This window comes from Pan paniscus, chromosome 1 (genome assembly GCF_029289425.2).
Source record: "Pan paniscus chromosome 1, NHGRI_mPanPan1-v2.0_pri, whole genome shotgun sequence".
Lineage (NCBI taxonomy): Eukaryota > Metazoa > Chordata > Mammalia > Primates > Hominidae > Pan > Pan paniscus.
Window position 1 is genome coordinate 33409505 of NC_073249.2, and position 27996 is coordinate 33437500.

Sequence of the window (27996 nt, forward strand, 5' to 3'; positions counted from 1 at the left end):
CTTTGATAACTCAGCTGTCTCATATGGCCTCTTTTCCTGCCATATTTTCTGGTGGACTTTTAGCACATTTGAAATGTCTGGGGTCTTCAACTTTTTTTCTATTTTAATCGTTGGGCAATTATTTTTTGAGCTCACAGTGACCTGTCCTAAAGCTTTGAGTCAGAGTTTGGCCACATTTGCAAAGATTCCATTCTCTAGAGGAGTATGGTTTTTTTCTTGCATAGAAAGGCACATGCCACAGCTGAGAATTAGAGGAAACCCACAGAGGTTAATTAGGTACCCAATCTTAATGCAATTTTCATGCTCAGGCCACAATTTAACCCATCTGAAATTTGCTTAATTAAGCTGGTAAGAAATTATCCTGAAGACATGGGCTATTGCTATAGTCTTGTAATAGCAAGTGAGATTAATTTCCATGTTTGTTGACCATAAACTGTTGTTTATGCTTATAATGAAGAATTTGCAACTAGTTGCAACAACTTTGCAAATAGTAGTGTACTCCCATATTTAAAAAAAAAAAATCTAAAAATCAGTCAGCTTCCTTCTGTCTTTGGGGAAAAGAATATTGACTGCTTTAAGAATCACAAAATCACTCCCTCAGTATCAAACTGAAAAATCAGAGAGATGCCTAAAGAAAGAGATGCTTTAATTTTTTATCTTAGTAATATCTCTTACACAAAAATGAGCTAAATATCTCTGCTTTTTTACATTGTCTTATGATTTTGCTTTATTTTCTTTTTGATTTTGGTAAAATTTAGTGCTTTTTGAAAGATTTTTAAACTTTGTTGTATCAATTGAAATTGTAACTTGAAGAGATACTGAACCAAGCTTAAGTATAGTTTTCAAATATCATTGTTATATAAGGATATAATTACTAATATTTGCTAGCAAATATGGGCTGAAAACCCCTTAATATATGTATCAATTTCCTGGAGAAGTGCTTGTCCAGTAAGTTTAAAACATTATTTGCAGTTTATTATGAAAGTGCACATGGAAGTTTCTGTAACATTCATGTTACCATTTCTGACATTAGTGATAATCAGGGAACAGCGAGTTCTGTGATCATGTTAAATTTGTCAAACATGTTTTAATGAAGCCTATCTACTCGGACACATAAGTAAATTATGTGATCCTTTAAGCCATTAAACATTCACTCAACAATTGCTTTGTATTTGTTGTTTTATGAGAAACATTGTTTTATTTAATTTTATTTGGTGTTATACTATAAACATATTGGTCACACTGTAGAAATAAAAGACAATTGTATTTGCTGCACATCTTTTCTTCCCTAGAAGTCAGTTGTTTTGTCTTAAAGTAGTCTTCATCCTCTAGTACTTTACTTAGGTTATGTGTACACATGCTGTGTGTGTGTGTGTGTGTGTGTGTATTTAATTCACTCTGGGAACCTTTGTGCAAGGCTAACTTCAGCAGGGCTGTTTATCCAGTCAATATATGCCCTACATCTCTAGGCTCTAACTTAAGATGCTTCCTTAATTCATACATTCATACCGTCTCAGTTATTGTCTAACTATTGGGGATGGCTATCTTATGTCTTAAAAAGCAAATTAAATAAATGTTAAATCTTAACACTGAAATGAATTTATTTTGGGGAATAAAGGTAGCACTATATAACAAAATCTGAAACTCTTATTATGAATTCTCTTTCCTCAATGTTCATGAAAACTTTTGGGACCAAGAGTGAAATGAGCATTTTTGCATCTCTGTTTAGGCTTGCACGGGTGGTGGGTGCACAGTGAGTGAGGCCAGTGAGGCCCTAACTGACGAGGACATACCCGAAGGCGTGCCAGCCCCCAAAGCCCTCTCATATTCACCTGACTCCTTTAATGTCTCCTGGACTGAGCCTGAATATCCGAATGGTAAGTGAACTCTTTTAGCCTCAAGTTAAAAAGATGATTAGCAAAGGTAAATTAATATTCTAAATGGCAGCTTATATGTGGTGCTTAATTTTTAATGATCATTTTAGCACATAAAATACCTAAGATAGTATCATTGTCTGTAGTTGGGGAGATTGTGGTTTTTAGGCTAACACACAATTTTGGTGGCTCAAAAGTGCTCCCTTTTGATAGTTCTTGTGTACTGCAACTCCTTGTTTAATATGCTCCAGGAGAGGTGAAGAGAGCAAACGGGGAGGATTCCCAAAAAATGCCGTAGTGAGAGTGACATTGTATTTTCAATGACTTTCTGTTTTTAAAAGCCATTAGTTCTTCCTCGGAGAAGGAGAGAGGTGGAAAGTTCATGTACATATTGTGTCAAAACGCTTTTGATTTAATAAGTTTATCTTAAAAGAGGCCACTTGGAACTCTGTATTTTTTAATATACTATTTATAAATATTTCAACATGCTGTTTTTAAACAATGCATAGATTAAACATACATATATTTATACATATTTAGCTGGAGGCAAGTTTTGTACATTTCTAAGCAATATATATGTTTTTGTACAGTTTAGTGAATTAAGCTAGTCAGTTACGTTTCACTAAAATAAAATCTCATTATGAAGAATTTGTAATAGTTTTGGGTAGAAATTGCCTTATTCATTTAGTGGAAATATCTTTAAGGTTTATATAACATAGTACCATTGTTTCACACTGATGGAAGCTTACTTGACATTAAATTTCATTCCTCTTTGAGACAAATGTCAAGAAGACTTTTAATATAGAAACTCTTTTAAGAAACTCATTACTGAAAATTGAAATGGGCTCTTTTAGCACAGCCAAAAAGAATGAAAGAAAAAAGTTACAGTTTTATTAGTTTGTCTTATGTTTACTATGATATTAATTATTCCAGCCATCTCATTTTAATTAAACTTTTGGCAAATGCACTAGATATATTTGAGGTAATGGAGAGAATTCTAATAATCAGAGTGAATTATTATCTCTGCTATTGAAGTTATTCCTGTACTATTACAAATTTTCCAAGAAAAAATAAATGGATGCCTATTTGATACTATATTAAGCAATAAACAATCTTGTTACGCTTCTTACTCCACAAAGAACCCTAGTTCATAGATGACAATGAAAATGTTAATGATTTATTTCAATTGGATTGCTGTGAAATGCTGTTACATGATTTGCATAGTAGAGCACTCCCCTTCATCCCAATCGGTTAATGCAACTAGAACTACAATTGCACTCAGAATCTCCAGCTGTTCAGGGAAACATTTTCCACATTACAAAGCTCTTTGAATGTTTTGTGTATTTGTGTATGTTTTGTATATTTGCAAGCAGTTTTAAAATGTACTCATCAAGCAAGAATAATTTGGGAGATTTTGGAGATTTGTATTAACACTTCCATGGTATTCCAAAGTCTTGTGTTTAATTAGAGTGGGATTTTTAGAATTTTAATTGTGGTACAATGGTTAGACATTTAAAAGGTAGTTTTATTTTTTTTTAAACTACTTTTTCTGTTTTTACTACTTCTCCCCACTTTCCCCCAATTTTTTAGCTTTTTGTTTCTCTTGTTGATTGTCTAGAGAGGGATAATCTGATTGTTGGAAAACATCTTGTCTCTCCATCTGTCTTCGAAGTCCCCACACCTCTCCTCAAATACCCAAAGAATAAAGTCTAAATTTTTTAGTCTGGCATTCAGGTTACTACCAACTTGTGACTCAACCTGAATACACATTGCCTTGTAACATATCTTCCTTTCTAGCCATGCTGGAATATTTATGGCTTAATGTTGGGTTGGAAAACATGGGTGGAGTCAAATAGGCCTAGGGTCAAAAATTGTTTCTGATGTATAGTGACTGTGTTACCTCAGGAAATTCATTAACTTCCATGGACCCCAATTTCCTTGATTAGAAAATTGAGATTAACAGGCTGGGCCTGGTGGCTCACGCCTGTAATCCCAGCACTTTGGGAGGCTGAGGTGGGTGGATCATGAGGTCAGGAGATCGAGACCATCCTGGCTAACACAGTGAAACTCCGTCTCTACTAAAAATACAAAAAATTAGCCGGGCATAGTGGCAGGTGCCTGTAGTCCCAGCTACTCAGGAGGGTGAGGCAGGAGAATGGCATAAACCTGGGAGGCGGAGCTTGCAGTGAGCCGAGATCACACCACTGCACTCCAGCCTGGGTGACAGAGTGAGACTCCATCTCAAAAAAAAAAAAAAAGGAAAATTAAGATTAACAATCCCTGTCATCACCCTGTCTTTACCTGTAGAAATACAACTCATTCTTCTAGGCTAACCGTAGGCCTCTTATTCCATGAAATCATTCTACTCTTCCTTAAGTTTAAAGTAAACTTTCCCTCTTCTCTTGACTATGTGACCTGTTTCTATGCCTTCATAATGGAACTTCATTCAGCCTGTGCTTAAAGTTATTTGCGTATATGTCAAACACTCCCACCAGATGCTAAGGACCATAAATCATTAATTTCTCTTTCACCCCGCAGAGCCTAACACAATGTTCTAGTTTTTATTGGTATGCAATAATATTTAATTCATTTAATGTTTCTTGTGGAAATTACCTTTGATCAGTGGCATATATACTCCAAAGCCCTGGCTCTTTAATGATACCAAGAGAGATGATAGAAGTACTTACCATCCAGTGTCTGCAATATATTTGTTCAAAATGCATTTGTTCCTAAAATATATTTTTCTAGCTGTGTAGATTCTGAGGCTGGGTTTCTCTTTTGAGAATGTCGATCTTGCATTTGACCAAAGAATTTTTAATTTTCTTTTCTGGATTATGCCCAATTCAAAGTTAATGGTACCAGGTTCACATGGCAATATATGCTACCTAATGGTTGCTTTCTAGTTTCTGAATATGCTGCAGAACAGAAATACAATTGGAGAATAAGATAGACTTCATTCTTGTGTAACTAAATAAACCCTTTCAAAAGATTTTAAATGGTATTTCTCAAACTTATCTGATTCTTAGAACAATCTTGGGAGCACCAATTGAATAAGTAGATTCTAGGCTCCACCACAGACCTCCTAAATAATCAGAATCTTCCACTGCCTCGGTTATCATCAAAATGCCCCTGGGTATTTAATACATTTTCCAACTGAGACCTCTCACAAAATCCTCCACCTGGATTTTTGTTACATCTTAAACTCAGCATATCCAAGTTGATTTCTCCTCATGGTCTCCATCTCTCTACTTGCTCTTTCTCCTGTATTCCCTCTCTCATGGATTTGCACCACCCAGCCCTGCCAGCCAGTACACTGGGCAGCAGTCTTCACTTTAAACCTTGCTCACCCCTGACTGCTGTCACCACACAACCCCTCGACTGCACTTCTCTGGTGAAGGCCATTAATATTGCTCACCCAGATCGCTTCAGGAGCCTCCTCATGCCATGCAAAAAATTTGCATTTGTTCATTCAAAATATGTATTTTGATGACCTACTAGGTTCCTTTACTCTTATATATTCAGTGAATTTCCTTGCTTCTTGATCTCAAGGATATCAGAGTCCTCGGGGAAAATATCCATATAAATGAATTCTCACAATGTGGGGAGGTGCGCAAGGTGCCAGGTACACAGAGAAGCAGCTCCTAGTGGTTCCCTATGAGATGTGGACATGTCATCCCTCTGCATCCTCACGAAGATGTTGCGGGACCAGAGATAGACACGTGTTTAGTCTGAAACAGGTATTACTTGCCTGGTTTTGCACACTCAGGTTTCAAAATCTTGACTCTGTTAATCAGTTATGTACCTAAAGGGATGTTTGTTCACTAGGGATTTATAAACATGAACAAAGATTTGTTGAGAAAAATTAAACTCAATTTCTATAATGAGAACTAGGTATATTTTTATGCTTGCCTATATATGACAAAATATGAAAGGTATAAAAAGTTCTAATATAAATGTCCAGTCCTTGCCAATCAAACAATTGGTAGCCTTTGGCCAGCATGGCTTAGGAAACATTCTCTCCTTGTCATAACTGATTCTGAGTTAAATGATCATCTCCTACTCATGAAAGTCTGATGGTAATCCTTAACCAATGCTTTAAGAAAAGATCCTCTCCCTTTGTTATTTCAGTTCTCTTCCTTGTCTCCCAACCTGGTCTTGCTCCACAGTGTCTGTGCTGGAAAGCTTGCTAGTTGGTTCAGTACATACTTCATGAGCCCTGAGAATTTTTCCTAATTTGGTGTCTTTTGTTCAGTAGTGTACCAGCAGCTCCAAGAATAGTGCCTGAGACATAATAATTGCTCAGTTAAAAAATTGTTGATTACCATTATTAAAGAAAAAAACAGAAAACAACACGTTCTGGAAAGGATGTGGAGAAATTGGAACCCTTAAATACTGTTGGTGGGAATATTAAATGGTGCATCTGCTACGAAAAGTAGTGTAGAGCTTCCTCAAATAATTAATAATGGAATTATTAGATGATGTAGCAATCCCACTTCTTGAAATATATCCAAAAGAATTGGAAACAAGATGCATTGCAGCATTATTCACAGTAGCTAAGAGGTGCAAACAACCTAAGTGTCTATGGACAGATAAGTAGATAAGCAAAATGTGATACATTTACACAATGGAATATCATTCAGCCTTAAAAAGAGGGAAGTCCTGTAATACAATACAATCTGGATGAAACTTGAGGACATTATGGTAAATGAAATAAGCCACTCACAAAAACACAAATACAGCATAATTGCACTTATGTGAGTTTATCTATAGTAGTTGAATGCACAGAAACAGAAATTAGAATTACGGTTACCAAGGACTGGGTGGAAGCAGGAAATGGAGGGTTGCTGTTCAATGGGTTTAGAGCTTCAGTTTTCCAAGATGAAAAAGTTCTACAACTCTGTTGCACAACCATGTGTATGTAGATAACACAATGGTACACTTAAAATGGTGAAGATGCCCAATTTTACGTTGTGCTTTTTACTGTAATAAAAAAAGATATAGAGAGGATGTAATAAAATGCTATAAACTAAACTAGAAAAAAAGATTAAGAGCAGTGTTAGTTTAAAACAAAAAAATGGCTGATTAATAATCACATAGAGATCTATGCATAAAGTATGCATTTTTTAAACAAGGGTGAGCTCATACTATTTGAGTTGTTGTGGAATTTACTTTTCTCACTTCACAATATAGTGCAAACCTCTTTCCTTGCAGTTCAGTGGAACGTGACCTCATTCTTTCAAAAGGCAGTATGCAATCCCACTGAATGAAACTACAGCTTACAAGACCCATCTTTTTATTGATGGACATTTCTGCGATTTTTGCTATTACAAACAAGGTTACTTGCTATTAATTGCCTCAGTCTGCCAAGTACAGTCTTTAAGTACTGAGTCATTATCACTTGATTCACACCTAAGGCTTTGCTCGCCTTCAAATATGTCCTGCTTAATTCTAGTCCCTTGCTTCACATACCTGCAAAAATGATGGTGTGACACTCCAGCTCTGTTTCTCTAATCAGAGTCCTTTGCACCCACGTTCCCTCTGGCAAAGGTGTTCTTTACAGGCTGTGATTTCAGACATGATTTTAAAACCGCTGAAAAGAGCGACTTTTAGGTCCAAGGTCCATAGGAACCCTTATTATGTAGGACCCTGACGCTTCCTTTGTAAGACCATTAGCTATCACAGAGAAGTAGCACAAAGGATTACTGTCTAATACATTTGTGACCTGTATTGTGTAGATTGCAATTGCATAATTAAAGTTCTGCTTTTGAGAGCTTCCAAATTCTCATGAGCCATATTCCTTTTTAGAAGCTTAGGCCTTAGAATCCTGAAATATGTTTTTTCTTCACACTTCAAGTCTACCTTGCTAAAACAGCATAGCTATCTGACTATGCCAAACTTATTCGTCATTATCTAGCATAACATTTACAGTGACATTTTAAACTAATTAGAATATGTGTTTTTTTAAATACTAACTAAAAATATAGAATATAAAATGTTTATCTTTTATTAATAGCTATAATTCCTTGTAACTAACCTCTATCTTTACCTAAGTAAATCGACCTAAAATAGTTTCTTTATTAGACTGAGCCCCATGAGGGCAGGAATCATATGTATCTTTTTCACTGCCCTAGTCCTGGCCTTTGGCAGAGTGCCACGGAGTAGAGGCATCTTATAAAGCTGTCGAATGAATTAATATTTACCGATGATAGGGACAATACCAAAATTGTAATAGTGTTGATGTGAGAAGCATATTCATATGCAATCATACAACATACACAAATGCACACTGTGAGCACATTTGATGATTATGTAATATAGGTGGGATGATTTCAAAGGCAGCAGAGAGGAAACTTCCTCTTGGCCTGCTGAAGGCTTAAAGCACACACTTAGAGACCTAGTCCTTTTGCTTAAGATTTCATCAGCCTGGTAATCTGTAGATTTCCTAATGAAAGACAGCACATAGACTTGTCTTGTTTGCGCTCTGCATGTCTCAGTATGAAAGGATATGTTTTTACTGTGGTCAGGATTTGTTAATAACCACATGGGCATAATTAAGAGAGAAGCATGTGGCTGGGCGTGGTGGCTCACCCCTGTAATCCCAGCAATTTGGGAGGTCGAGGTGGGCAGATCACCTGAGCCTGGGAGTTCAAGACCAGCCTAGGAAACATGATGAAACCCTGTCTCTACCAAAAAAAAAAAGAAAAAAGAAAAAGAAAAATTAGCCAGGCGTGGTAGTGTGTGCCTGTAGTCCCAGCTACTTGGGAGGCTGGGGCATGAGAATCACTTGAACGTGGGAGGCAGGGTTTGCAGTGAACCACAATTGTGACACTGCACTTCAGCCTGGGTGACAGAGTGAGACCACGTCTAAAACAAAAAAGAGAGAGAGGGAGAAGCATGAGAGCTGGGCACCCATTAGACATGGTCTAGCATCTTCTTGAGAAGTGAAGGGGACCTGAGAAGCTTATGGAAATATTTTCCTAATTTAGTCTTTCATATTGGCCCATCTTTGTGAGAATTTATATGTGAACATATGTCAAAATGGTGGCAATCATGTCAAAAATAATAGAAACATCTTAGCAGGTTGATTATTTTTGTAGACTTACACGTAGTACCTTGAAGACAATAGAACGTTATTAAAAAAAACATTTGGCTCAGTGTTTTGAGCTTATATATTCTGTCAATAATGGGTGGTAGAGAAATCAATTAACTATAGGTCTCTTATACACACTCTATACATGTTGTCCTTCACATTAAGAGATGATGCTATAGAAATAAGTTTTCATAATGTATGCACATGAAGATGTATGTATAAATACAAATTAAATATTCTATGCATGCATAGAAATAAATACTTGATTTCCTGCTAACAATAATAACATTAGTAATAATAATAACAGCTATAATTTATAAGAATTTGCCAGGCACTTTAATTCCCATAACTAGCCAATGAAATAGGTATTGTTATCTCACAAATGTGGAAACTTAGATTTATAAGTATTAAACAGTTTAATTATTCAAAATCAAGACAGCTGGTTAAGCAGAAAGATTGTATAAATCAAAGCAAGGTGTGAATGACAAAAATTCATGGTTTTATTCACTATATTATCTGCCTCTACTTTTTGTAGAAAGGCTTATAATGTAGAATTTAATCTAGCCGTATGAAAACAAAATTTTGTTACTTTTACTTGTTCAATGTCCTGTTCTTAGTGCCAATATTTAAAATTCATAAGATCTGTGTTCTGGTTTTTCTCTGGTTTTAGAGAGATAACTGTTTGATATTTCATTTGATTTTCTTACTTTTTATTTTAAAATAACTTTATTTTTAAATGTTCAAAATGTGATTCTATTTTCTTTCCTGGAAATGCTCAGTTTTAATAAGTGAAATGGATTATAGAACTCAGCGAATCACTTAGGAAAACTGTTTGACAGTTTTGAGCAAACCTTGCGTAACTTTTATGAAACACCTCCAGTCAGTTTGTCAGGTAGAATTTCCCAAGCACAGTCTTTTTTAGATTCCGTTGATTCCATTTTTAGGAGAGCATAACAGTAATAAGGCATTATCCCACAATGTGAAAGCTCTTCTCTCTTTTCCTTTTTAATTGAAGGATCAAGTATTCACACAGGGAGATATCTGCCACATTCAATCAGCATCTGGACCTTGAGGGGAGCCCTCAGTTCATATTCCTATTGCCATGCTGCACTGGAAAAGACAAACAAATATGTTTGGAGCATCTATATTCACTACACATGTTATTTTTATGACACACTAAAGCATTGTTGTTTAATTCTTACAGTAAACACAATTCTTCAGTGTAAATAGAGATACCTTGTATTAAATTTACATTGTATTGTACTTGCATTGAATTTCCTTGGTTATATATGACAACCTATTGAGCACCTTAGGAAATACAATTTGACATAACATGATGAAGAGGCACAAAGATATATATCCCAGTGGATATGCTTTATGGACAATTATCATCCAGCTTCCCTGTGAAAATTAAACACCTTAAAAATCCTATCATTATGGAAACAGAAAGGTGATAAACTTGAAACTCCTTCTGTTGTACAGCCAATGGGAATTAAGTATCCATTTTGTGGATTATCCATTGAAGAACTGAAAGTCTAGAACTAGATTAAATTAAACTGAATTAAGCCAGAACCTGACCCCCTTTGCCACATGGCACGTTACAGTTTTATTTTGCTTCAGCTGTCTTACTGATTATTAGCGCCAGAGAATAAGCAAGAAAAAGCCTGAAAAAATACAATATGGTACAATATAATAGAGTAAGTGATTTTTTATGGTGAATATTTCTCTTTTGCTTTTCTAGATACACTCTTTTTCAACTCTGCCCCGTGCCCTGTAAGGCTGAACCTTCCTCACAGTGGCAATGGGCTTCCTCTCTCTCTGGCTTCCTGTTGGTTTGTCCATGGGCAGCAACGGCAAAAGATGAGAGGGTGAGAGGAGCATGGAGTCTCAGAACTCATTCTCCCTGGCTCTCTTTCTGCATGGCTCTGGATTCCAGGGTTGCATTCCTCCAGTAAAGGCTACATTTCCTATTTGAAGCCTCTTTCTTTCTCCAGGTTCCTGAATTTGTTCTCACCCTTTCCTCTACAAACATAAAGAAGTTTACTGGCTCCTAGCCAACTAGTTAAAATGGTCTAGGAATCTTAGCTAGTACTAGCTGGGAATGCTTTATTGTCACAGGTTGCTTTCCCTTAACCCTGTCCGCATCTTTGTAAATAGGAGTTCCACTAAAATCTCTTCCATGCCATTTGAGTTGTCATTGGTTTCCTGTTGAAACCCTGACTCATTCCTAAATTTTACTTAATCCACATTTAACACGGAGAGGTGTTTTTTGTGTGTGTGTGTTTGTTTTTTTGATGGGGGGGTAGTGCGTGAAGATAAATTTAAAATGACTTTCTTCATGCTAAGAGTGGCAAGAATAAATAAGTAAATGAACAAAATTTCCATTTTCTTAAACTTTGTTTCAATACAATAGACATCTTAAAGGCCAATAAGAAGAGCCAAGCTCAAAGATTCTAGTGGCGGCTTGCTTATCTAATAAACCCATCATATTTAATTTTTCAAATAATAATCAACTTATTGATATATCTTTGAAAGCTTTTCACTTATTGTTATAAAATATTTCTTTGTTATCATTAGTGAAATAATGGCTTATGACATCTTCCTCTTGATGAAGTAGCTCTGAGTGCCAAGTTTAGCTTATAGGTCAGTTTCGGCCAGGCGTGGTGGCTCAAGCCTGTAATTCCAGCACTTTGGGAGGCTGAGGCGTGTGTATCACCTGGGGTCAGGAGTTCATCAGGAGTTCAAGACCAGCCTGGCCAACATGGCGAAACCCCATCTCTACTAAAAATACAAAAATTATCTGGGCATGGTGGCAGGTGCCTGTAATCCCAGCTACTCTGGAGGCTAAGGCAGGAGAATCACTTGAACCTGGGAGGCGGAGGTTCCAGTGAGCCGAGAGTGTGCCATTGCACTCCAGCCTGGGCAACAAGAACAAAACTCCATCTCAATAAATAAATAAATAAAATTAAATAAAAATCAAGGTCAGTTTCTCAGATAAGCCCTATTACGTATCCTACCCAGACTAGGTTAGCATCCACCTCTCCCTTCTCTATCCCATGTTTTCCTTCTATCCATCTGATTTTTAAAAAGTAAACTTTACATCCTCATAATACCTCTAATGTCTGTTCTTTCACTTAGATTGAAAGTTTTGTGAAGGAAGTAACCATGACTGTTCTGACAACTTCTGTATTACCAGCATGCAACACAATGTCTGGCTCCTAGTAGCTACCCCATAGTTACTGATGAGCCAGATGACTACCAGAAACCAAATCTAAATCCAGCAGACTTACAAAAATTATTTTACAGTATTTAGTAAATACTTGTTTCTTTGCACTTTCTGGACTTCATTGGAAAGGAATGAATTTTAAATGAAAAGATAGCATACAAATATAAGAAACTATTGGCTAATGACAGATAGTGTGCCACGGAGGAATACAGACCTGCCTAAGCTTGTTTTTGAGAGATGTTAGTTTAATTTTTACAAGAGAAGTGCAGCACATGACATAGGTCAGAATTGGAGGAGATAGTCTAAGGTGAGCTTCCTATAGCAAGTAAAACTTTAACTCATACTAGAAGCAAGGGACAGTTCTATGTGTGTCCCTTCTATGTGCACAGTGCTTATTACTAAAGCACATTCATATATGCTCACTTGTTTGATTCTCAGATCAACTGTCAGGCCACCAGGGCAAGGAATATTACCCCATTTTGTTGGTCAAGAAATGAAAGCTTAGTGAGTTTTAGCTATCTAACCAAGTTTTAAAGGTACGTGGTCATGACAGAAGGGCTGAAGTAGTTGGAGGAAGATCCCTGAAAAAGAAGACAATTGGCTTGGAAGCTTTTGACTTTGTTTTGAAATAGTTCCCAGAACAGGAGACGCACTCAAGAACTAATTTGTTGATTGAATGATTACTTACTTAAATGTATATGCACAAAATTGATACTTCAAAATAATTGGCCATACAATTTATCCTGTTCTGCAACTTGCTTTTTTTCTCTAATTCACATGGAGTAAACATCTTTTTATGTCAATAGCATAGTGCTCCCTCATTTTTCCTCAAAGCTTAGTAAAATGCCATTGAATGAAACCACAGCATTTATAGAGGCTATCTGGTAAATGATTAACATCCATTCCTTGGTACAGCTACATCTCATTAATGCCAGCTAACCATTAATTATAAAAGATGTTGACAATAAGGTTTGGTGCTTGGACTAGTAGATAGTCCTCAAATGGATTCCCATTTATTTGGATTTGGTATACTCCTTGAGGTGGTGTTGCAAGGAGTGTTTAGCCAATAGTTATATCCTGAGGAGTCCTCAAGGCCAGAGGAGAGGACCCTGAACTAGCTGTTAAGCCTCCTTCTCTAAAACAAAGTCAAACAACAGGGTTGAAAGTCAAAGAATGAAAGAGAAAAGAAAGCTGATGTGCCTATTTTAATATCAGACAAGACTTTACAGTGAGCAGTATTATTAGGTATAAAAATGTAGTTTCATAATAATAAAGGAGTTACTAAAATTAACATTTATTTTTTATCAAAATATACTATAAGTGCCCACAAAGATAAATAATAAGAGAGATGATATTTAGAACACATGTAACATCAGAAAACTGTATCCAGAATATATAAAACATTCCTACACATCTATAACAAACTGGAGTTAACATCTGAAAAGTCATTTCACAAAAGAAGAAAAATTAAATGTCTGATAAACATAAGAAAATGGACCAACTTCTGTAATAATCCAAAAGTAAAAGATAATACCCAAACAAGATACCATTTTTTACATCTAATACTGGCAAAAATTTCAAAGTCTGACAATAAGGTCTTTTTGAGGATATAGAACAATGAGAACTCACATGGACTCACATGTACACTAGAATTGACATACTTTCAAAAAGAGATGAGCATTGTCTAGTAAAATTGAACATATATCAACAATTCCTCTCCAGGACATTTGTCCTAGAAAATTTGTATATGCGCTTCAGGACACATATACAAAAATGTGTATAATTACATTGATGTCATAGCCAAAATATAGAAACATTCTAAATATCTATCAAGAGTAGAATAAATAAATAACATTTGCCCTGTAGGAATACTACACAGTAGTGAAAATGAGTGAAGTATGGCTACTCTCAAAAACATGTATAGAACACATGAATATTATGTTACACAAAGCAAGATGCAAAAATTATATATACAACATAACTCTATTAATATAAGTTAGAAAACCATGAGAAACTTAATTATGTTGTTAAGGGATGCATATCTCAGTAGAAAAGCAAGGACATGGTTCTTCAAAAGTCCTCATATTTATCTGTGAGGAAGGGAAAGGGATCCAATTATGGACAGGGGATTTCTAGGGTGCTGGCAACATTCTATTTTTTCAACGTAAGTGATGGTTACATGGCCTTTTGCTTTTAAATTTGTCATTAAAATAGAATTGATATTGTATATATTTTATATGTTATGTTTTATTACGTGATTTTTAAAATGTAGAAAAAATAGGTATATGGAAGCCGTAAAGTTGTATGCACTGTAGAGTCTGAATGCTTCAGTGCCGACACATAGCTCTACCACTTCCTAGCTGTATAACACTGGCCAAGTTACCAAACCTCTCTAAAAGCTTTTTTTGTCATCTATTTTTCTCATCTAAAATAAAACCCATTCCACTATCAAGAGTTTTTCCTGAAGATTAAATAGTACTTGATTAAAACACTCAATCCAGTGATTATCGCTTTAGCATAAACTTCTTTGGACTTTAAAGTGTTTGTGTCTTCTTACCTGGCATGCTCCCCTGCACAACAGTATTTTTTAATTTAAATATTTTATTTTGAGATAATTACAGATTCACAAGAAATTATAAGAAACAGAGATTCCATGTATCTTTAATTCAGTTTCTCCTAATGTCAACATCTTCTGAAACTATAATACAATATCACAACTAAGATTTTAACTCTGATATAATCAAGATACAGAACGATTCCATCACAAGACATGGTTTCTTCTTATCCTCACACTGAAAAACAATTCCCTTTTTAACCAGGAACAGAAGGGTAAGTTAGTACTTTGGAAGTAGGCTTTTATGAGATTAACGTCATTGTTCATGTTTGATAAAGGAACACTCTTTTCTGAATAGTGATTTTATCATACCATATTGCAATCTAACACATTCCATCCCTAAGTGTCACAAGTTTTTTTTTAATTAAAAAGAAAGTATATATAACTGCTAAAGATATTTCTTCTGCCACAGACTACTGCTGAAATGCAGCATTCCCACATCCCTGCCTCATTCGCGACTACTTCCTATACATTCAGGAAAAGACGTCTTTAATAATTATTTTTCCTGTTTGATATTTTTAACCATCTCACTGTTACTACCTGCATGGGCTTCCCTACTCCAGTCTATTTTACATGTGATTCTAGATTAATTTTTCTGTATATGACTTTATCTTGTCGCTAGTCAGTTCATAAAAACACTAATGGTCTCCTGTGCATCATAAAATCCCAATCCCTTGTAGTGTCATTCAAGGCCCCAAATTCCCTTTGAAGTTTTGTTTTCTATTAGACTTTATCGAGTGATATGGTTTGGCTCTGTGTCCCCACCCAAATCTCATGTTGAATTGTGAAAATCCCCATGTGTCATGGGAGAGACCCCGTGGGAGGTAATTGAACTATGGGGGCATGTTTTTCCCATGCTGTTCTCATGATAGTGAATAAGTCTCATGAGATCTGATGGTTTTATAAAGGGGAGTTCTCTGCAAAAGCTGTCTTACCTGCTGCCATGTAAAACATGCCTTTGCTCCTCCTTCACCTTCTGCCATGATTAGGAGGCCTCCCTAGCCATGTGGAACTGGGGAGTCCATTAAATCTCTTTGCTTTATAAATTACCCAGTCTCAGGTATGTCTTTATTATTAGCATGAGAAGGGATTAATACATCCAGCTACAGGAATAACAACAGATTATTGATCTATTTGGGATACCTTTACTAAACCTTGCACTTTCTTACTTCTAGGCAGTGGCAAATGTCATTTTCCTCACCAGAAGCATCTTCCTGAGACATAGGTATTTCACATATTACCTTTCATGGGAGACTTAGCTTCATCATATGACTTATTGAAGTCCCCACTACCGTATGTGGAAGACTTGACTGCTCTAAAAAGCCTGTGGCACTTCTTTAGCCAGAGTGATTATTCCCTGCTAGAGGGTCCTGTACCTACTGTCTACTATTTAATTATGTCATTCATTTGGCATAAAGTTGTTGTGGTGCTTATGATCCTTGTTTAACCCTTGAATTGTTATTTAATTATACCTATGTTTAACTCTCTTCTTACTTCCATAAAGGTAGATGTTATTCTTATTCTTTCTGTTCTTACTTCCCAAAATACCAAGTATAGTACTTTGCACTTGATTGACTTTCAATATATTTATATTAATCTTTTTATTAGGCTTATCTTGATTGCTTTTAGAACCAGAGCATGTTCACCAGTTCTTAATTCAAGTGAAATTCCTAAAAATTTTAGAAGAGGAAATTAGACCAGAAACATATAACAAGAGTAGTGACCAGAGTGGGGTAAGATGGCCAGTTTCCACAACTAAATTTATATTTGTATGGCCCTGTAAAATGGGTTAGCCCCTCTAAGAATCCATTCCCTCCTCTTTACGGCAATGACAATAACAATTCTTATTTTTTGGAGTTGTCAGTGTTAAAGAAAATAATGCATAAAAGCATGTACCCTATTGTCTGACTCAAAGTAAGTGATCAGAACATTTTAATTTTCTTTTTTAAGAAAGGCTCTCACTTTGTCACCCAGGCTGGAGTGCAGTGGTGCAATCATGGCCCACTGCAGCCTCAACCTCCTGGACCTGAGTGATTCTGCCACGTCAGCCTCTCAAATAGCCAGGACCACAGGCACATGTCATCATGCCCAACTAACTTCTTGCATTTTTTGTAGAGACAGGGTTTTGCCACATTGCTCAGGCTGGTCTCAAACTCCTAGACTCAAGCGATTCACTTGCCTTGGCTTCTCAAAATGCTGGGATTATAGGCATGAGCTACCATGCTGGGCCTGAGCATATTTTAAATTACTTCAAATTATTTTGGCCTGGCGGCAGTGGCTCATGCCTGTAATCCCAACACTTTGGGAGACTGAGGAGGGTGGATCACAAGGTCAGGAGTTCGAGACTAGCCTGGCCAATACAGTGAAATCCCGTCTCTACTGAAAATATAAAAATTAGCTGGGCGTGATGGCAGGCACCTGTAATCCCAGCTACTTGGGAGGCTGAGGCAAGGGAATCACTTGATTCGCCTCCTGGGAGGCGGAAGTTGCAGTGAGCCGAGATCATGCCACTGTACTCCAGCCTAGGCTACAGAGATAGACTCCATCTCCAAAAAAATTAATTAATTAATTAATTTAAAAAATTATTTTAAGTATTCTATAATTTTGAAAATACTTACATGGCATTTCAAGGACTCAAAATCTTACTTTCCCCAGAGCTACTCATAAATCAAAACTTTGTTTAAAATAAAACAGAGGTACAACATACCAAAATCTCTGGGATGTAGCAAAGACAGTGTTAAGAGGAATGTTTATTGTGCTAAATAGCTATCTCAAAAAGTTAGAAAGATCTCATTTTAACAAACTAACATCTCACCTAGAAGAACAAACTAAACTCGAAGCTAGCAAAGATTTTTTTTTTATTACTGATTCAATTTTCGAACTTGACATTGGTCTGTTAAGGATTTTAATTTCTTCCTGATTCATTCTTTGGAAGTTGTTTGTTTCTAAGAATTTTCTCTGTGTTTTCTAGTTTGTGTACATAGAAGTGTTTATAATAGTCTCTGAGGATGTGTTTTGTTTGTTTGTTGTTGTTGTTTTTGGTAGGAACTGCCCCCCCTACCCCGCTGAAAAAAAAGAAAAAAAAAAAAAACTGGATGAGGTGGATTCACACCCAAATTCCACCAGATGTACAAGGAAGAGTTGGTAATGATTCTACTAAAACTGTTACAAAATATCAAGAAGGAAGGACTCCTTCTTAACACTTTCTATGAGGCCAGCATCTCTCTGATAGCAAAACTTGTCAAAGACACAACTAAAAAAGGAAACTACAGGCCAATATTCCTGATAAACATAGACACAAAAATCCTCAACAAAATACTAGCAAACCAAATTCAACAGCACAGCAAAAAGTTAATTCAACACAATCAAGTAGGCTTCATTCCTAGGATGCCAAGTTTGGCTAAACATATACAAATCAATAAATGTATTCATAAATCTCCTTGAGTTGGAAATATATTTAAAAATGTGATTCATCATATAAATAGAACTAAAAGCAAAAATCACACAATCATCTCAATAGATACAGAAAAAGCTTTCAATAAAATCCAATATACCTTCATGATAAAAGCCCTCAACAAAGTAGGCATCAAAAGAACATACTTCAAAATAATAAGAGCTATCTATGACAAACCCACAGCCAACATCACACAGAGCAGGTAGAAGCTGGAAGCATTCCATCTGAGAACAGGAACAAGATAAGAATGCCCACTCTCACCACTCTTACTGAACATAGTTCTGGAAGTCCTTGCCAGAGCAATCAGGCACAAGAAAGAAATAAAAGAAATCCTACTAGGAAAAGAAGAAGTAAAACTATCTTTCTTTGCTGATATGATTTTATGCCTAGAAAACCCAAAATATTCCACCAGAAAGTTCCTGGAACTGACAAACAACATCAGTAAAGTTTTAGGATACAAAATCAATGTGTAAAAATGAGTAGCATTTCTATACACCAATAATGTTCAAACTGAGAGCCAAATCAAGAATGCAATCTCATTTACAATAGCCACAAAACAGTAAATTCCTAGGAATACATCCATCCAAGAAGGTGAAAGATGTCTACAAGGAGAACTAGAAAACACTGGTAAAAGAAATCGTGTATGGCACAAACGGAAAAATGTTCCATGCTGATGAAGTGGAAGAATCAATAATCACTAAAATGGCCATAGTGCCCAAAGCAATTTACAGATTCAATGCTATTTCTATCAAACTACCAATATCATTTTTCACAGAATTAGAAAAAAGCTATTCTAAAATTCATATGGAACCCAAAAAGAGCCCAAAAAGAGCCAAAGCAATTCTACACAAAAAGAACAAAGCTGGAGGCATCACATCACTCAACTTCAAACTATACTATAAGGCTACAGTAACCAAAACAACATGATACTGGTACAAAAACAGACACATAGACCAATGGAACAGAAAAGAGAATCTAGAAATACAGCTGTGCACCTACAGCCATCTGATCTTTTACAAAGTCAACAAAAATAATCAATGGAGAAAGGACTGCCTATTTTAAAAATGGTGCTGGGATAGCTTGCTAGCCTTATGCAGCAAACTGGACCCCTACTTTTCATCATATACAAAAACTAGCTCAAGATGGATTAAAGATTTAAATGTAAGATCTCATATTATAAGAATCCTAGAGGAAAACTTAGGAAACACCATTCTGGATGTTGTCCTTGGGAAATAACTTATGACCAAGTCCTCAAAAGCAATTGCAACAAAAATTGACAAGATAAACCTAATTAAACTAAAGAGCTTCAGCACAGCAAAATAAACTATCAACAGAGTAAACAGACAAATTACAGAGTGGGAGAAAATATTCACAAACCATCCATTTGACAAAGGTCAAATATCCAGAATCTATAAGAAACTTAAATCAACAAGTAAAAAACAAATAACCCCATTAAAAAGTGGGTAAAAGACATGAACAGACACTTCTCAAAAGAAGGCAGACAAACAGCTAACAAACATGCTCAACATCACTAATCATCAGAGAATTGCATATCAAAAACACAACGAGTACCATCTCACACCAGTCAGAATGACTGCTATTAAAAAGTCAAAAAACAACAGATGCTGGCGAGGCTGCAAAGAAAAGGGTTGAATGCTTATATACTGTTGGTGGGAATGTAAATTAGTTCGGCCACTGTGGAAAGCAGTTGAAGGTTTTTCAAAGAACTTAAAACAGAACCACCATTTGACCCAGCAACCCATTACTGGGTATGTACCCAAAGGAAAATAAATCATTCTACCAAAAGAAACATGCACTCATGTGTTCATCACAGTACTAGTCACAAGAGCAAAGACATGGAATCAGCCTAGGTGCCCATCAACAGTGGGTTGAATGAAAAAATATGGTACATATACACTACGAAATACTACACAACCACAGAAAAAACCCTGAAATCATGTCTTTTGCATCAACATCTATGAAGCTGGAGGCTTTTGTACTAAGCAAATTAATACAAGAACAAAAAAACAAATATTGCATATTCTCATTTATAAGTGGGAGCTAAACATTGTGTATTCATGGACATAAAGATGACAATAGACCCTGAGGATTAATGGCAGGGAATGGGGAGTAAGGACTGAAAATCTAACTGTTGGGTACTATGCTCACTATCTGGGTGATGGGATCATTCACATCCCAAACCTCAGCATCACACAATATACCCATGTCAGAAACCTGCACATGAACCCCCTGAGTCTAAAATAAAAGTTGGAAAAAAAAGCTATTGATACATGTCCTGTGTTCTAGTTAAAGAAAAAAGCATCTTCTTAGGCTTCAGTTTAAAATGTCCACTACATTATATTTGTTAGTTTTTGTTACTCTGTTTAGAAATCTGAGGTCAATGAAGTTAAAATTGTCATGTTAATAGGTGTTTTAGACTTACCGCTTATTAAAAGTATGTTTTAAAGCTGAATCATACAGTGTTTTATATTATATTGATTTTGTTTATATTGAAATCAGCTTAATATGATGTATGTGTGTGTATCAATATAATACTAGTCCTACAGTGTGGTTCCACAATTCATCCTTCAGCCCTTCCTCCATATGCTGTCAAATACTGTTTACCTACAGGATGCCGGGTAACTCTGTGTTTGTGTGTGTGTGTGTGTGTGTGTGTGTGTGTGTGTGTGTGTGTGTGTGATCTCACCTATGTTAAAGTTAGACTTCATTCTCATCCACCTCTCAATTAGATACATCATGGATACTAAAAAGTTTTTGAGCAGTTGAATTAACTGTCACAAATATCACTTAATATTCTCAGCTTATTTGCCATGTATTCATCTTAGTCTAAGCCCTTCTTTCAATAACTGTCTGCTCTTTCTATATCCATAGTTCCAGATGTCAAAGTTATCTAGCTTCTCAACATAGATTGCTAAGGGTTGACTTACTAGAGTCAGAAAGACAAAAAAAAAAAAAAAAAAAGAAGAAGAAGAAGTAAATTTGGAGAAACTGTCACTGAGAGAGGATGTAGAAGAACTCAAACAATGACACAAGAATTGGTAAGGTGCAGTCACTGAGTGATGTTTAGGGTAAAAGCTGGGTAAGAACCCTGTATCTCATCAATCACTGAAGCATTATAGAATTAGAGAATGTAGTCTTTGATGTCCATAATCAAAGTTTCAGTCTTCACAAAATGATTCAATTATATTCATTATATTCTGTGTGAGAAGACAGGTAAGTGTGTAGAACTTACTAGAAGGATTTCCTTCAAAAATGGTTAAGATTTTTAGAGTTCATACTTAAGGGGATGAGATTTAGTTTCAATGAAAATTAACTTCTATAAAATATCTCATTTCCCAATATGTCAGATAAATGAGATATTATGCACATAATCCTAACATAAAAGACATTCTCTATTCCCCAATTATGTAAGAAAAGGGAACTATTGATTTAGGTACTTTCTTAGGTCAAATAGGTAGCATTTCAAGGGTCTTATGGTTTCTTTAAGAGCTTCTGTAACACACTATTTGTACATAAGATTTCTTTAGGATCAACTGACTGCTTCACAGAGAGCCTGACACGTAAGAATTTTTTGGTCATTGTTATTACCTGATTATATCTTTTTTCCCTTTAAATTTTCTATGTATTATAGGTAGGTGGTGTTTTCACTATGTGTCTTTCACTTCTTAGCTTTAACTCATTTGTGTCTTTGTGTGTCAAGTACTACATAGAATTAAATCAAATACCTTCCATAGGTATTCATAAAGTTACCATAGATGGTCACACCAGAAATAAAGAAAAACAGATACTGGCAGCCACATCTTTTTGTGTGTTTAGAGCTGTAAGTGGTACCTGAGAGTAAAATAAAGGATCTTTCCCAAAAATTTGGAAATAAGGGAAATGGACTTATCAGAATGGTAAACTATACAAGGTTGTCTTCTTAAAGGAAAATGAATCACAGCAGTGGCTTTTAAAAAGTATTAACTCATTTAATAAAAAATGCTTTAATCCTAAATGAATGTATTGACCTAGATCTGATTGGTATAAGAGAAAACATTTCAGATATTCAAAACAGAGGGTATTTTATACAAGTAGGTTGCTCTCAAGGTGTTGTAAAGAAGGGCTGGAAGAACAAAAGGGAAAGGTGGCAGGTACTGGATGGAAGAAAAGGATGATTGACAGGAGCTGGTGCTTACTGCTACACTTGCCGATTTGACGTTTGAACCATTATGGGACGCTGCCCCAACCAGAGCTGAAATGCCAACAACATTCCACTACCGAAGAGGCAGAAAATGCAGAAGAGATGCTTCTTCTGTCTGGAATGCTTGAGGCTGCAGGTGCTTTGTCCCCTGCTGACACAGCAGCTGTCAACAAAGGCCTCAGCTCTTGGAGCTAGAAGCTGGACGTTTTCTTTCTTCCTGCTTCTGTCCTCCTCACAGTGCCTCCCACTGGCAAAACCTAATAGAAGGCCAACAAGCAAGAGAGTTGGAAATGTAGTTTGTAGTTTGTAGGTTCAGCCGTACAGAACAGGCTATAGAAGCGTGGATGTGTAGCTGGGGCGGACATCAGATGAATCACCTTCTTAGCTACTCGGCATTCACACACACCCTTGTACTTTTCACCACCTTTCATTACCAATAGCAATCACTCTATGCTTCCAATGAACACGATACTACTATGCTTTGTACAAATGACGGTGCTCTCACCTCCCTCATCACATTCTTATCTGGGTGATGTTAATTCTCCTTTTAGTTCAGGCACAACCCACCTGGATATTCTTCAACATAAAAAAACTAAACTATAAATTAATACCCACTAACCCTATTTACATGAATCAATGGGGAAAGGAGGAAGGAAAATTGGTTACAATATACAAATCTCTGTGTAATAAGCAGAAATAAAATATGATAGCATTTATAATTCTTGTTTATATAATTAGTTGTGAGACCATAGCTGATATTTACAACTTCTTCTCTTTGCCCTCAGCTGGTAGTTCATTTGTTTGTAGTTCTTTTATTTTTATTTTTTGTAGAGATAGGGTCTCTCTATGTTGCCCAGGCTGGTCTTGAACTTTGGGGCTCAAGTGGTCCTTCTGCTTTGGCCTCTCAAAGTGTTGGGATTACAGGTATGAGTCACCACACCCGGCTTATTTGGAATTTTTTACTTAGTGAGGCCACTGGATCTTCATTACTAAGGGGGTCTATGTCCTTCCTGTTCTATCTTGATTGGGTTGCTGCAGATTTTCAATGCTTATATGATTGGACCTGGTCATATAAAGAGATGCCCTTTTGAATGTCCTGACTGACAATGTGCAGTAGGAAGCCAGTCTCTCCTCCAATATGATACCTTTTCTCTTTGCCTGTTATAGGAATGCTATGAAGAGAGGGTTAAAAAGAAGCCAATGTGTACCAGGTGCTTAGAACAGTGCCTGATACATTATGAGTCATATAGAATGCATTAACAAATAAGGTCGATTTACTTCTGGGGCATATCTATTAAGAATATCTTCTTTTAGAAAGCAATACAAATTATAAGTATGCTTCACTTATTAATTTTTGATCTGGAACACACATGACAACAGTTAACAGGATGCAATAGAAAGATTCTCATGCTGGAACTGTTGGGTTCTATTTCTGTCTCTGTATTAATTAGGTTTACAATTTGATATTCAAGGGTAACATCTATTTTATCCTTTGGTAAGAGACAGAGTTTAGACAAGGAGAAATACCAGAGTCTGTGATTTAATGATTCCATGAAACTAGAAATCACATCAAGAGTGCTTGCTTTCTTAAGACCTTCTTTGCTATTGTCTAGTAGTCATACTGAAAGGCAATTATTATCTTCCCAGGTGTTATCACGAGTTATGGATTATATCTAGATGGTATATTAATCCACAATTCCTCAGAACTCAGCTATCGTGCTTACGGATTTGCTCCTTGGAGTTTACATTCCTTCAGAGTCCAAGCATGCACGGCCAAAGGTTGTGCTCTGGGCCCACTGGTGAGTATCTAAATTTACATTCTAGGAATGTGTTAAATGTCAGATGACACTGAATATTAAGGAAGAAGTAAGTGGCGGTGACTCACCCTCTGCACAGCTAGCCTTTCAAGCAGGATGGGAGATTTTTCTTTTTATAAAAGTTCATTTAAGAGTTACTAAGATTTTATATTCGACATAAATTTCAAGACTGAACATAGGTCCAGTGAAGGGCAGAGTCTACATTTTATTGAAAGAAAGATAAGTTGGCTAGTGTAGTAGGCAAACATGAAATTTTTCCTAATTTAGTGACATATTGAAGGCAGATGTTTTTCTTTCTAATCATGGGCTCAACATCTAAGTAAGTTTAAGATTAAGAAGTGAAAATAATTGAAAGTCCATAAGTGCCACAATATGGCAACACTGTTCCCCAAAAAGTAATCAATTAAAAGGTTGAGTTTACCTCATCTGTTAGGATAAAATAGTTTCATGTGATACAGCTTCATAAGAATGGTATTTAAAATTACATTAATATCAGCTTTTGATATTCATATTTCAGAAATCTATATCTGAAATGTATATCTATATTTCATTAGCAGTTAACAGCTTGACAAGATTATATTTTCTATTCCTAATATAATTTTTCAAACCCAATTAATAGCACATAATTATCATAAACTAGCAGGACAGTCTTCAGTTTCAAAACATCACATTACACTTTGGTGCATTTTTCTTGATTAATTAGATTTTGCTTCTTTAGATGGAAATGCTCATTAGTCTTAGATACTTTTTGGCAATGTTTGCTAATGCCCTATCATTTTAGTGCATGCCGTCTTCACTGAAGAGTATATTATATAAATATTACCTTGGAAGACAGCTCTATGTTTTAATTTCTGCTTCTTTATTTTTGATCACACCTCTCTTTTTGTTTCAGAGATTGGTTGCTTTCCAAGCAGCTAACACCATCCATCGGCGGAGCTGAGCTGTAGTCTTTATTGCCATTAAGCATTTTATAGCCCAGACCCCTCTGATGGATACTTACCCTTAAATGCAGGAATGGCAATAGGCCAGCTTTTCTTATCCATTCAAAAAAAAAAGAAAAAGAAACAAAAGAACACGTCACATGAGATTGAAATTTACACTTTTTCAAAATGTAAGCTGCAAATGGTAGTTCTGGCTACAAAATTGGCTCAGCGGTGTCTCCTGATGTTCTGGCAACTTTAAATAAGGGGGACCTGCATTATCAACCTGCATCCTGCACAGACAGTAGCTACGTTAACCTTAAGAAATCAAATGCCACAAAGCTCTGATAGGAAGGGGGGAATAGAATTGGGTTGTAAAACCTAGTCTGCCACGGCTTCATTCATTCCAGACTCAATCCTGACTTACAGCACAGAGTTATTTTCTCCCTTGGTACTTTTCTTTAACCTTCTACTCAGTATGCAAACGCTTTTCCCTAGTCAATGATCCATCTCTAATCACTGGGATTGAAGAACAATGTCTTTATTTAGAACAAGTCAACTATATGCTACCAAGAAGTTAAAGCCCATGGTCTTCAACTGGTTTGTGAAATATTTTTGTGCCCATTAAGTGATTCCATATCTGAGTATTCTAAATAGCTCTGGATGGCTAGCACAATCATGAAGGATATTACAGATTCAGCTTCTTTTTGTTGATGATTCTTTTAATGTGTCCTTATTGACTTAAGAAATCTATGAATCAATCTTAAAAGGCAGAGTTTTCTATCATTAAATTATGATGTGATACTCAACAAAATTCAGTCAAACGTGGCAATGGTGTACAACGGTTTCTTAAGATATTCATCTAAATAGAGCCCGATGCTATGACATTTTAAATAAAAAATTTCATTGAAACAGAAAATTTATCATTTCTATTTTTAAATATTTTGCTGGCAGAAATCAGAATAAATTTTGAGAGTTCAATTTTTTTGTTCATCTAACATTTCTTAATGATAATTCTTGTTCTTTAGATTATCCACACATGCAGGGAAATACTATTCAATGTTTTCTATGAGGAATATGCTTCACAGTCCCAAATATGGTATGGTTCATCCTCCAAATTGTAAATTGTTCATATAATAAAAAATATGAATTTGATGGAGAATTTTTAAAAATAAAAAGACATACAGAAGTTCCATATTCTTACCACTTGAATGTAGTATTAGCTCATTTTTTTTTTCTAATCTGACCAGTTTGTTAGCTATTATTTATGGTTCAGAAGGAGTTGCCCTGTACCTATCTGGAAAAAACAAAAACAAAACAAAATAAACAGCAGCAACAACAACAACAACAAAAAACCACAATGATTCTCCCGTGGTTTTTTTCAGTTCTTACTCAACCAAATAATGTATTTGACTCTTATGGAAATTTCAATATAGAAAACAATTGACAATGCCTTTGAACCTAATTTTTAGATGCTAATGTGCATTGTCAAGTTAAATTCAATAAATTGGGGTTTTATAAATTTTGAAATAACATAAAAATTAACAGAATGCAGCAGGAACTTTTTAAATGCTTTCCTTGCTTTCAATTGTATTAGAGGGAAACCCTTCACATTTTGTAATATTCTTTAATAAAATACAATAATGTTTTCCATAAGAAAATCACTTTGCTTTCTTACTCCCCACTTAGCCAATGTTACATAACACTAGTGGAGTCTAAGATTGAGAATTTTATGACTGTGTCTTGTATTGGAACATTCATTGGATCGATTCTCCAGGGACTCTTAAGGATGATATGCGAGACTATAGGTCATTGCTATGTGATATGGCTAAAAAGTTGTCTTGGTTCCTTAGTGATGTCATACTTATACAGATAAATACGCCTGGATAAATACATATGTACAAACACATTCACCCTTTCACATTTTTTTTTTGCAAAGAAGCAAATAAGTGTGTTATTTAAGACATCTAAATCTTAATGGCAATATATAATATAGTCAAGCAAATGCTATAGGGGAAGTCTGCCTTCAACCTGCTTAAACCCCTTAAATCCCTATACCCCCTTAGGAGATATACTTATTCTACAAAGCCTCAGATTTCTCAACTATTACAAAGAGAAATAATGTCTACTTTAAGAGAGTTGGTGTAAAAAATTAAATATAACTTACACAAATTTCTGGCGCATTGCAAGAGTTTTATTAAGAATAACAGTTTATGGCCAGGCATGGTGGCTCACACCTGTAATCCCAGCATGTTGGGAGGTCAAAGCGGGTGGATCACAAGGTCAGGAGTTCGAGACCAGCCTGGCCAATATGATGAAACCCCATCTCTACTAAAAATACAAAAGTTAGCTGGATGTGGTGGCGGGCGCCTGCAGTCCCAGCTACTCCGGAGGCTGAGGCAGGAAAATAGCTTGAACCTGGGAAGTGGGTGTTCCAGTGAGCCGAGATTGTGCCACTGCACTCCAGCCTTGGAGACAGAGTGAGACTCCATTTAAAAACAAACAAAAGAATTACAATGTATTAAAGTGTTTGTATGTTTTATTGCACATTTGCTCTCAAATATTTTTTCTGTGTCAAGAGAGGTTCCCAGGCCAAAGCCAAGCCAACTTTTACCTTTCCCAAGTGCCTTTTCCACATATTCCTTTTACGGCAAGGTAGATAAACAAAAAAGTAAAATGAAAAAGAAAGACCAGGTCAGAGCAAAATAGTACAATTGCCAAATTCAATGTATAGTAAAAACTGAAGTGTTTATCCAAATATTTAAGGAAATGTTACAAAACATATTTATTTTGAATTAAC

General features: G+C 35.9%; 1 protein-coding gene across 1 annotated transcript in view; it reads left to right on the plus strand.

Annotated features, from left to right (window-relative positions):
• Window positions 1-27996, plus strand: part of USH2A (usherin) — an 800680-nt gene that overhangs the window by 428101 nt on the left and 344583 nt on the right. Inside the window, exons 35-36 of the mRNA XM_003814150.6 lie at window positions 1730-1877; window positions 24107-24258. Of these exons, the coding sequence (XP_003814198.3) occupies window positions 1730-1877; window positions 24107-24258 (300 nt within the window). The remainder of the gene's footprint in view (window positions 1-1729; window positions 1878-24106; window positions 24259-27996) is intronic.